At 46.1% G+C, this 12378-nt stretch overlaps 1 protein-coding gene across 1 annotated transcript in view; it reads left to right on the top strand.

Moving 5' to 3' along the window:
* The window catches only part of LOC133452277 (uncharacterized), a 73803-nt gene that overhangs the window by 34735 nt on the left and 26690 nt on the right, over nt 1-12378 (top strand). Inside the window, exon 5 of the mRNA XM_061731497.1 lies at nt 11539-11724. Coding sequence (XP_061587481.1) covers nt 11539-11724 — 186 coding nt within the window. The remainder of the gene's footprint in view (nt 1-11538; nt 11725-12378) is intronic.

The raw sequence follows: 12378 nt of genomic DNA, 5'->3' as shown, positions 1-12378 counted from the left end.
TCATCATCATCATCATCATCATCTTCTCCCGCTTTATCCGTTACCGGGTCGCGGGGGCAGCAGCCTCAGCAGGGATGCCCAGACTTCCCTCACCCCAGACACTTCCTCCAGCTCTTCCGGGGGGAGTCCGAGGCGTTCCCAGGCCAGCCGAGAGACATAGTCTCTCCAGCGTGTCCTGGGTCTTCCCCGGGGTCTCCTCCCGGTGGGACATGCCTGGAACACCTCCCTAGGGAGGCGTCCAGGAGGCATCCGGTACAGATGCCCAAGCCACCTCAGCCGACTCCTCTCAATGTGGAGGAGTAGCGGCTCGACTCCGAGCTCCTCCCGGGTGACCGAACTCCTCACCCTATCTCTAAGGGAGCGTCCAGCCACCCTGCGGAGGAAACTCATCTCGGCCGCTTGTATCCGCGATCTTGTCCTTTCGGTCACTACCCAAAGTTCATGACCATAGGTGAGGGTAGGGGCGTAGATTGACCGGTAAATCGAGAGCTTCGCCTTTCGACTCAGCTCCCTCTTTACCACGACGGTCCAGTACATCGACCGCATTACTGCGGACGCTGCACCGATCCGCCTGTCAATCTCACGCTCCATTGTTCCCTCACTCGTGAACAAGATCCCGAGATACTTGAACTCCTCCACCTGAGGCAGGACTTCTCCACCCACCCGGAGAAGGCATGCCACCCTTTTCCGGTCGAGAACCATGGCCTCGGTCTTGGAGGTGCTGATTCTCATCCCTGCCGCGTCGCACTCGGCCGCAAACCGCCCCAGCACATGCTGGAGGTCCCGGTCTGATGAAGCCAACAGGACAACATCATCTGCAAAAAGCAGAGATGAAATCCTGAGGTTCCCAAACCAGATCCCCTCCGGCCCCTGGCTGCGCCTAGAAATCCTGTCCATAAAAATTATGAACAGGACCGGTGACAAAGGGCAGCCCTGCCGGAGTCCAACATGCACCGGGAACAAGTCTGACTTACTGCCGGCAATGCGAACCAGACTCCTGCTTCGATCATACAGAGACCGGACAGCCCTTAGTAGAGGGCCCCGGACTCCATACTCACTCAGCACCCCCCACAGAATGGCACGAGGGACACGGTCAAATGCCTTCTCCAGATCCACAAAACACATGTAGACTGGTTGGGCAAATTCCCATGAACCCTCGAGCACCCTGCGGAGGGTATAGAGCTGGTCCAGTGTTCCACGACCGGGACGAAAACTGCATTGTTCCTCCTGAATCCGAGGTTCGACTATCGGCCGTAATCTCCTCTCCAGTACCCTGGCGTAGACTTTCCCCGGGAGGCTGAGAAGTGTGATCCCCCTGTAGTTGGAACACACTCTCCGGTCCCCCTTTTTAAACAGAGGGACCACCACCCCGGTTTGCCACCCCGGAGGTACTGTCCCCTTCCTCCATGCAATGTGTCAGCCAAGACAACCCTACGACATCCAGAGACTTGAGGTACTCAGGGCGAATCTCATCCACCCCCGGTGCCCGGCCACCGAGGAGCTTACGAACCACCTCGGTGACCTCGGCTTGGGTGATGGATGAGCACGCCTCCGAGCCCCAACCCTCTGCTTCCTCAGTGGAAGGCATGTCAGTCGGGTTAAGGAGATCCTCAAAGTATTCCTTCCACCGTCCGACAATGTCCCCAGTCGAGGTCAACAGCTCCCCACCAGCACCATAAATGGTGCCGGCAGAGTACTGCTTCCCCCTTCTGAGGCGCCGAACAGTCCTCCAGAATTTCCTCGAGGCCGACCGAAAGTCCTCCTCCATGGCCTCCCTGAACTCCTCCCAGACCCGAGTTTTTGCCTCCAAGACTGCCCGAGCCGCGGCCCGCTTGGCCTGCCGGTACCTATCTACTGCGTCAGGAGTCCCACCGGCCAACATAGCCCGGTAGGACTCCTTCTTCAGTCTGACGGCATCCTGTACTTCCGGTGTCCACCACCGGGTTCTAGGATTGCCGCCACGACAGGCACCGGAGACCTTGCGTCCACAGCTTCGAGCCGCCGCGTTGACAATGGAGGCAGAGAACATGGTCCACTCGGACTCGATGTCCCCCGCCTCCCCCGGGATCCGAGAGAAGCTCTCCCGGAGGTGGTAGTTGAAGATGTCCCTGACAGAGGGCTCAGCCAGACGTTCCCAACAGACCCTCACAATCCATTTGGGTCTGCCCGGTCTGTCCAACCTCCTCCTCCGCCAGCGCATCCAACTCACCACCAGGTGGTGATCAGTTGACAGCTCAGCCCCTCTCTTCACCCGAGTGTCCAAGACATGCGGCCGAAGGCCAGATGAAACGACAACAAAGTCGATCATTGACCTCCGGCCTAGGGTGTCCGGGTGCCACATGCACTGATGGACACCCTTATGCCTGAACATGGTGTTCGTGATGGACAAACTGTGACTCGCACAGAAGTCCAACAACAAAACACCGCTCGGGTTCAGATCGGGGAGGCCGTTCCTCCCAATCACGCCTCTCCAGGTATCACTGTCATTGCCCACGTGAGCGTTGAAGTCCCCCAGTAGAACAATGGAGTCCCCAGTTGGAGCACCATCAAGTACTCCTCCCAGGGACTCCAAGAAGGCCGGGTACTCCCCACTGCTGTTCGGCCCGTAGGCACAAACAACAGTGAGAGACCTCTCCCCGACCCGAAGGCGCAGGGAAGCGACCCTCTCGTTCACCGGGGTGAACTCCAACACATGGCGGCTGAGCTGGGGGGCTATAATCAAGCCCACACCAGCCCGCCGCCTCTCACCCTGGGCAACTCCAGAGTAGTGGAGGGTCCAGCCCCCTTCAAGGAGCTGGGTTCCAGAGCCCAAGCTATGTGTGGAGGTGAGCCCGACTATCTCTAGCCGGTATCTCTCAACCTCACGCACAAGCTCCGGCTCCTTCCCCCCCAGCAAGGTGACATTCCATTTCCCCACTGTGAGGGTTAATGTCCAGGGATTGGGTCGTCGAGGCACCCCGCCACGACTGCTACCCAGCCCACAATGCACCGGCCTGCCATGGTCCTTCCTGCGGGTGGTGGGCCTACTGGAAGGCGGACCCGCGTCGCCGTTTCGGGCTGAGCCCGGCCGGGTCCCACGGGCAAAGACCCGGCCACCAGGCGCTCGCCTACGAGCCCCAACCCCAGGCCTGGCTCCAGGGCGGGGCCCCGGTGACGCCGATCCGGGCGACGTAACGGTCCTTGATTTATTTGTCATCATGAAAGGCTTGTGAACCGCTCTTAGTCTGGCCCGTCACCCAGGACCTGTTTGCCATGGGAGTCCCTACCAGGGGCGAAAGTGCCCCCGACAACATAGCTCCTAGGATCACTCGGGCACACAAACCCCTCCACCACAGTAAGGTGGCGGTTCAAGGAGGTATGAATGAAGTTCATATGATCTATATTTACTATAGCTCTTCTCCTTTAATCGTATCGAATCAAATCGTGATAATCGATTCTGCCTCTTAAGAATCGGAATCAAATCGATTCTTGTCACATTTGAATCAATCCCCAGCCCTAGTGGAGAAACAAACATCTACTGCCCTCAGCCTCAGTACTGGGTCTCCATAGGACTGTGTGTTGAGCTCCCTGCTCTATTCTCTGTACACATATGACTGCACCTCTGCCCATCACAGTAACACCATTGTGTTTGATGATGATACCACAGTGGTGGGGCTCATCTCAGGAAGCGACGAGTCCGCCTACAGGGGGAGGTGGAGCGGCTGTCAGTGTGGTGCAGGGAGAACAATCTGCTCCTCAAAACCTCAAAGAAAAAAAGAGCTCATAATAGACTACAGGAAGAAAAAAATGGACCTAGCTAATTTCCGTTTCCTGGGGGTCCATATTGAGCAGGGCTTCATGTGGAACCTGAACACCTTTGGGCTGACAAAAAAGGCCCAGCAAAGACTATACTTCCTGAGGGTCCCCAGGAAGTACAATATCAAGGAAAAACCGCTGATGTCTTTCTACAAGTGCTCCATAGAGAGTATACTGACATGCTGTATCTGTGTGTGGTACACCAGTAGCTCGGTGGCTCAAAGCCCTCTCCCCTCACTGGAGGACTTACACAATGACCGTTGTATTACAAAGACGAAACATATCACAAAGGACCCTTTTCACCCTGGACACTCTTTGTTTGCACTGTTGCCCTCAGGTAGACGGTACAGATTGATAAAAACAAGGACAACCCGATTCAGAGACAGTTTTTATCCTACAGCTGTAACAAAACGTAATCTACTCAAAAACAAACTGTATTTTCAATTAAATTCAATTCAATTTTATTTATATAGCGTCTAATACAACAGATGTTATCTCTAGACGCTTTCCAGAGATCCAGAACATAAACATAAACATAAACATAAACCCCCGAGCAATTATTACATAAACAATGGCAGGTAAAAAATCCCATAGTGGGAGAAAAGCCTTAAGCCAAAAAGTGGCAAGGAAAAACTCCCCTTTAGGAGGAAGAAACCTTGAGCAGGACCTGGATCATAAGGGGGGACCCTCCTGTCGGGGGGGGGGACCGGGACGCAGGCCAGAACGCAGCTCCTGAGGCTCCGGCCTGCAAACATGCACAAAAGAGAAAAAAGGGGGGCCGGCACAAGAAACTACAGGAACGATGGACAAAAATGATAGCTATGAGATATTTATAATAAATAAAAATGGTAATGGAGAAGAGAGGAAAGGGAAAAGGAGAGGAGAAGAAGGGTGAGAGGCACCGCCCAGCGGATCATGTCAGTGCCCCCCTGCAGCATAAGCCGCAAAGCTATATTTGAGACTAACTATTATAGTCTTGTTCTATAGCTGCAACTATGACTACTGAATGTAACACACTAGAGTTTACACTACCTAGAGATTTACCAACACCAGCTAGAGGTTTACTAACCCTAAACAGAAAGGTTTTAAGTTTAGTTTTAAAGGTGGAGGTGGTGTCAGCCTCCTTAACCCAGATTGGAAGTTGGTTCCAAAGTAATGGTGCCTGATAGCAGAACGCCCGCCCTCCAAATCCACATTTAGATACTCTAGGAACTACGAGTAAACCTGCACTCTGGGAGCGGAGAGCTCTGCCAGGAACATAAGGCACTATCAAATCTTGTAAATAATGCGGAGCTAAGCCGTTTTGGGCTTTATATGCAAGTAATAAAATTTTAAATTGGATTCTGAATTTTACAGGTAGCCAATGGAGCGACGCTAACACTGGAGAGACGTGGTCTCTCCTGCTGATTCCTGTCAGTACTTGTTCTGCTGCATTCTGGATCAGCTGGAGCCTATTCAGCAAATTACTTGGACATCCTGCTAATAACACATTACAGTAATCCAGTCTAGAAGATACAAACGCATGAACTAGTTTTTCTGCATCCCTCTGCGAGAGGATTTTCCTAATTTTTGCAATATTACGGAGATGGAAAAACGCTATTTTACAAACCTGATTAACATATGGTTTAAACGACAAATCCTGAAAACAACACCAAGGTTTCTCACAGTTGCACTGGAAGCCATTGCAACACCATCTAATTCCTTCCTAAGATGCTCTGGACCAAGAATGATAACCTCTATTTTATCTGAATTTAGAAGCAAGAAATTTCTGGACATCCAGTCCTTGATGTCCCTAAGACATGCCTGAAGTTTAACTAACGGTTCTGTTTCATCCGGCTTCATAGACAAATATGGCACTTTTCCACTAGTCTCGCTTCAGCCCGGCTCGGCGCGGCTCGACGCGGCTCCACCCGTGTGTTTTTGCACAGCCAGGGGAGAAGTGGGGTGGTTGGGGTGAAGCTGCTGTGACGTACTCGATTGTGCAGCACCTTTGTTTGTGTCGGCGCAGATGAGAAATCAGCTGGAGCCGGGAGCGGCTGAGAAAAAAACAGCCCGTCTACATCCCTTTTTTAATTTTCTCGACAGCCACCAGGTTTATGAACATCTGCACCTCAGAGTTGGATCACCAAACAGACGTTTGTGCTGTATAATAAGTCGCCTCGCGCTGACTCCCGCTTCCTGATTCAAACGTTTGACGGCCCCGCCCCCCGGCCAATCAGAGGCGTGGAGGGTGGTGACGGCCCCGCCCCCCGACCAATCACTGGCGAGGAGGGTGGTGACCTCAGAAATAGTCCCGGCTCAGCCCGCATGGAACCTCGCTCGAATGGTTACAGAAAAATGTATCGGCTTGAAGCGGCTCTACCCGTCTCAGCCCTAATGCAAAAGCGCAAAACGGGTAGAACCGAGCTGAGGTGGTACTAGTGCAAAAGGGCCAATAGAGCTGCGTATCATCAGCATAGCAATGAAAGTGTATGCCGTGATTCTGGATTATACTTCCCAACGGCTGCATGTACAAACTGAACAAGATTGGCCCTAGCACTGAACCCTGCGGAACACTATAACAGACCCTTGACTGTTCTGAAGAAACCTCATGTACATGAACAAACTGGAACCTGTCAGATAGATATGATTTAAACCAATGTAGAGCTGTCCCTTTAATCCCAACAACATGCTCAAACCTGTGCAGTAAAATGCCATGATCAAAAGTGTCAAAAGCAGCACTGAGGTCCAGTAGAACCAGTATGGACACTAATCCCTTATCTGAGGTCCAGTAGAACCAGTATGGACACTAGTCCCTTATCTGAGGTCCAGTAGAACCAGTATGGACACTAGTCCCTTATCTGAGGTCCAGTAGAACCAGTATGGACACTAATCCCTTATCTGAGGTCCAGTAGAACCAGTATGGACACTAATCCCTTATCTGAGGTCCAGTAGAACCAGTATGGAAACTAATCCCTTATCTGAGGCCATAAGGAGGTCATTCGTGACTCGAACCAGTGCTGTCTCTGTGCTATGATGCATTCTGAACCCTGACTGAAAGACTTCAAACAGATCATTTCTATACAAATAGTCACATAACTGGCTTGAAACTGCCTTTTCCAGAATTTTAGACACAAATGGAAGGTTGGAAATTGGTCTATAATTAGCTAAGGTGTCTGGGTCAAGAGAAGGTTTTTTAAGTAAAGGTTTAATTACTGCCACTTTGAAAGCCTGTGGTACATCTCCTAAGCTTAGGGATAGGTTGATTTGGTCCAGTATTGTCGCACCAATAAGAGAAAAAACATTTTTGAATAGTCGAGTCGGGATGGGGTCTAACATACATGTGGTTGACTTAGCTCTATTAACGAGTGAGGTCAGCTCAGGGAGGTGTATAGGATCAAAACAGTCTAGAGACAAGTCAGAGCCTAGGGAAGTCGCTAAAGCTGAAGAAACACCTACAACCGGCTGGTTGATTTCTTCTCTAATTCTCATGATTTTACTGTTGAAGAAGCTCATAAAGTCCTCACTACTGAGAGCTGCAGGAATACACGGCTCAACAGAGCTGTGACTCTTTGTCAGCCTGGCTACAGTGCTGAACAGAAAACGTGGGTTACTTTTGTTATCCTCTATCAACGTTGAATAATAAGCTGTTCTGGCTTTGCGAATGGCTTTTTTATATACTATTAGAATATCTTTCCATTCACGATAGGAGTCTATAGACTTACAAGAGTACCACTTCCTTTCCATTTTACGCACATTTGTTTCAACATGCGAATATCTGAATTGTACCAGGGAGTTAAGCTCCTGTGGCTAGAAACCCTCCTTTTCAAAGGAGCAACTTCATCTAAAGCTGAGTGCAACAGATCAGCAGTGTTACTAACAAGAAAATCAACATCAACATCAGAGGTAGAACCCAGGTCACTGGCCTCTATTGCTTCAGTAGAGGCTTCACTATTTTCCACTGTCGCAAGATGAGCAATGGTCTCCTTAAATTTAGCAATAGCTTCATCAGACAAACATCTGCTAAAATAATACCTCCTGCCCTGCACTTCAACATCAACAACATTCAATTCAAACGTTATTAAATAATGGTCGGATAAAAGGGAGTTTACAGGTGACACCAACAGATCATCAGTTTCAACACCGTAGGTGAGAAAGAGATCGAGGGTATGATTAAAACAGTGCGTCGGCCCGTCCACTTTTTGTGAGATACCCATTGATTCTAGAAGAGAATTGAAAGCTAATTTAAGATTATCGCTTTCAACATCCATATGAATTTTAAAATCACCCACTATGATGAATTTATCTGTACTGATCAATAATCTAGAAAGGAAATCTGAAAATTCAGACAAAAACTCTACAAAAACTCTGATATGAAGGATAGTGTGCATGTGTAGGCTATTTTTAATTATTTTCGGTTTTAATACGTTATTCTATTTTATGTTGTGTGTAAATGTTTTATATACTATAGTATTTATCTATTTATTTTTTAGCACTGACTGATGGCACTTTTAATTTCATTGTTATATAACAATGACTAAATAAAGCTTGAATCTAATATAAACTAGTCTAAACTAATTTCCCTAACAATGCCCCCACCCCACCTACACAGGACTACCTCACTCACTCATACATCTGGCATACTGCTGTGAAAAATACATGACCTACGGACTACATGTTATCACATCCCATTTTTTGTATCTGCACTATGTACATATACTTACTTCTTTATTTTATTATTTTATCTAAACTATAAATATGACATACTTACTGCTGTGCCAAATTGACATTTCATCAAAATTTCATTTCCGATGCAAATGACAAATTAAGTCTGTCTAAGTCTAAGTTATCCCTGGGAGGGGGGATTCCAGGATCCTATCCCCTCAACAAGGGCAAACATTTCATACACTGCAACATAGGATCTAATAAGAACATCATCACTATTTTTTCAAAACATAAATTAAATTAAGTATCATATTTCTGCCATACTTTGTTCATGAAGTGTGTTGGAGATGCATGTAGGCTTGTGGGTATAATTGGGGTTTGGGAGTGAGATGGCAGTGTTAATATATACATATTATAGGGAAAAAAGGATATCTTTTAGACAATACGTAATTGTTCTATATTTGTCATATCTTGTAATATCTTATTTGGTTTTATGTACTTTATCACAATTTACACTTAACACATACATACATACACATATGTATATCTATACATATGTATCCCCCACCTACATAGATACACATCCATACATACACTTATAGTTTGTATTTGCGTTTATGTACACACACACCCATCCATATATATACACATACAGGTCTATTATGATTATGACAGTTGAATTTTAATGATTTTTAAACCATTATACAAGGTCAACAAGTAGATCTGATATCCTGCGCCTCCCTTAAGAAATTCATATAGTTCACTCATAGCACCATCTTGTGGTGTAAGGAAGAAGATGTCTTAACTCACAGGAGTCAACGGATCTGCCCACCCATCCAAATCACATAACCGATCTACGACGATGTACTGTAGCAGCAAAACACAGCTTCGCTGAGTGTCCGTTCCAATCTTTCTTGAAAGTGCAGACTTCAAACTATATTATATTTTTTAAATTGTGTTGATGGGCTTAGTAAAACCAGAGTTATGATAACTAAAATAGAGCAGGTTTTTTCTGTACTTTGCCATCATGTTTCGACTGTACGTACTAAGTCCTAAACAAAGTTTAGTACTGGAGGATTTACAGTTGTGTGAAAAAGTGTTTGCCCCCTTCCATTTTTTTGCATGTTTGTCACACTTAAATGTTTCAGATCATCAAACAAATTTAAATATTAGACAAAGATAACACAAGTAAACACAAAATGCAGTTTTTAAATGAAGGTTTTTATTAAGGGGAAGGAAAAATCCAAACCTACATGGCCGTGTGTGAAAAAGTGATTCCCCCTAAACCTAATAACTGGTTGGGCCCTTAGCAGCAACAACTGCAATCAAGTGTTTACGATAACTGGCAATTAGTCTTTTCCAGCTGTGGAGGAATTGTGGCACACTCATCTTTGCAGAGTTGCTGTAATTCAGCCACATTGGAGTGTTTTGGAGCATGAACCTCCTTTTTAAGGTCATGCCTCAGCATCTCAATGGGATTCAGGTCAGGACTTTGACTAGGCCTCTCCAAAGTCTTCATTTAGTTTTTCCTAAGCCATTCAGAGCTGGACTTGCTGGTGTGTTTTCATTGTCCTGCTGCAGAACCCAAGTGGCTTCAGCTTGAAGTCACCAACAGATTCTCCTTCAGGATGTTTTGGTAGACAGCAGAATTCATGGTTCCATTTACCACAGCAAGTCTTCCAGGTCCTGAAGCAGCAGAACAGCCCAGACCATCACACTACCACCACCATGTTTTACTGTTGCTATGATGTTACTTTTCTGAAATGTCGTGTTACTTTTACACCAGATGTAATGGGACATAAACCTTCCAAAAAGTTCAACTTTTGTCTCATCAGTCCACAGAGTATTTCCCCAAAAGTCTTGGGGATCATCCAGATGTTTTCTGGCAAAACTGAGACGAGTCTTTATGTTCTTTTTGCTCAGCAGTGGTTTTGGTCTTGGAACTCTGCCATGCAGGACATTTCTGCCCCGTCTCTTTCTTATGGTGGAGTCATGAACACTGACCTTAATGGAGCAGGTGAGGCCTGCAGGTCTCTGGATGTTGTTCTGGGTCTTTACTGACTCTTGGATGTGTCGTCGCTGCTCTTGGGGTCATTTTGGTCGGTTCCTCCTGGGAAGGTTCACCACTCTTCCATGTTTTCTCCATTTGTGGATAAAGGCTCTCACTGTGGTTCGCTGGAGTCCCAAAGCTTTAGAAATGGCTTTGTAACCTTTGCCAGACTGATAGAACTTGATTACTTTGTTCCCAAATGTCTTTGGATCGCAGCATGAGGTCTAGCTTTTGAGGATCTTTTGGTCGACTTCCCTTTGTCAGGCAGGTTCTATTTAAGTGATTTCTTGATTGAGAACAGATGAGGCAGTAATCAGGCCTGGGTGTGGGTAGAGAAAGTGAACTGAGCTTTCCAAAGATGTGATATAACCAGTTAATTTATGTTTTAACAGGGGGGGTCACTTTTTCACACAGGGCCATGTAGGTTTGGATTTTATCTCCCGTTAATAATAAAAACCTTCATTTAAAAACTGCATTTTGTGTGTACTTGTGTTATTTTTGTCTAATATTTAAATTTGTTTGATGATCTGAAACATTTAAGCGTGACAAACATGCAAAAAAATGTACATAGAACTCTGAGTTTTCCAGTTAACGGATAATGACTAATAACATATTTTGTCCTTGGTACCATTGAAAACATATGTGTCTCTCTTCTGTCTGTGTTCTCTCTTTTCCTGCTCTGTCCAGCTGGTCTTCAGCAGGACGGTCCCCCCTTATGATCCAGGTCCTAATCGAGGTTTCTTCCCTCCTAGAGGGGAGTTTTTACTGCTAACTAATGTTAATGTAATAATTGATTGGGGGTCCTGTTCTGGGTCGCTGGAAAGATCCTAGAGACAACTTGTGTTGTAATAGATGCTATATAAATACAACTGAATTAATAATAATACATATGTTTTATATAGCGCTTTTCTAGGTACACAAAGACGCTTTACAAACATTCAATTGCATTGAAAGCTGTAAGTCATTATTAGATATTGTTCTAGCCAATCCTAACTTGAATTGGATATTTTTCTGTCAATTACTCGAGAAATGTATCTCTCTTTGTCCAGGGAATTCCCTCTGTCCTCCACCTTGTCGCCTAGTTCAGAAGAATCAGGCTTGGATGAATTCTTTTACCGCAGCGCCCTGGAGGAGTCAGAGAGTGCCATTGAAAGAGAGATCCGACTGACTCTAGAGAGAGAAGAACAGCATCGCAGGGAGAGGGGGATGATAGCGCAGGGCCGGACTGTAACCAGGTGAGCTAAACAAAGTTCAAAGGTCAAACTACTGAGGGCTCTATCAGCACTTAAAATGCATACAATGAGAAATACACCATTCCTGTTTAATTACTTCCAATATTAATATTATGTTTCCAGTTTTAGGAAAACACCAATATTTTTGGAATAAAACCACTGATTATCAATTTATCAATGATGTACCAAATTAAATTCTAACTTGTTCTTGATAGTACGTAAATGTAGGAAAGGTGGAATGAAAAACATAAAGAAGCAGACCAGGGAGGAAGAACTAGATATTTTGAATGTCAACGGGGAAAAATATGCAAATAAAGAGACAAAATACTTTAAAAACTACAGTCTTCCTACCTCATTCTTACAGTGACGTGACCATGTAATAAAGTCTCTTATCAAAGCTCTATGTGATCAGTTCATTGTGTTGCAAGTTCACCAGTTCATTTGATGACTCCTGATCAGTCTTATCCCTATTAGATATTTGGTAGTCTCTAGGAAGCCTCACCCCTGGATTCCACCCGACATCTTTAGATGGGGTTACAGTTTTAATGCCGTTGCCTGAGTTTATCTTTGGCAATATAATATTTTTTTTGCCTAAAACATATTACTGTATTCCTTTTCTTCTGTGCTTTAACTCAGGCTGTTGCATGAACCATGTTT

This window comes from Cololabis saira, chromosome 10 (genome assembly GCF_033807715.1).
Source record: "Cololabis saira isolate AMF1-May2022 chromosome 10, fColSai1.1, whole genome shotgun sequence".
NCBI lineage: Eukaryota > Metazoa > Chordata > Actinopteri > Beloniformes > Belonidae > Cololabis > Cololabis saira.
This window is presented reverse-complemented; position numbering and strand designations above follow the sequence as displayed.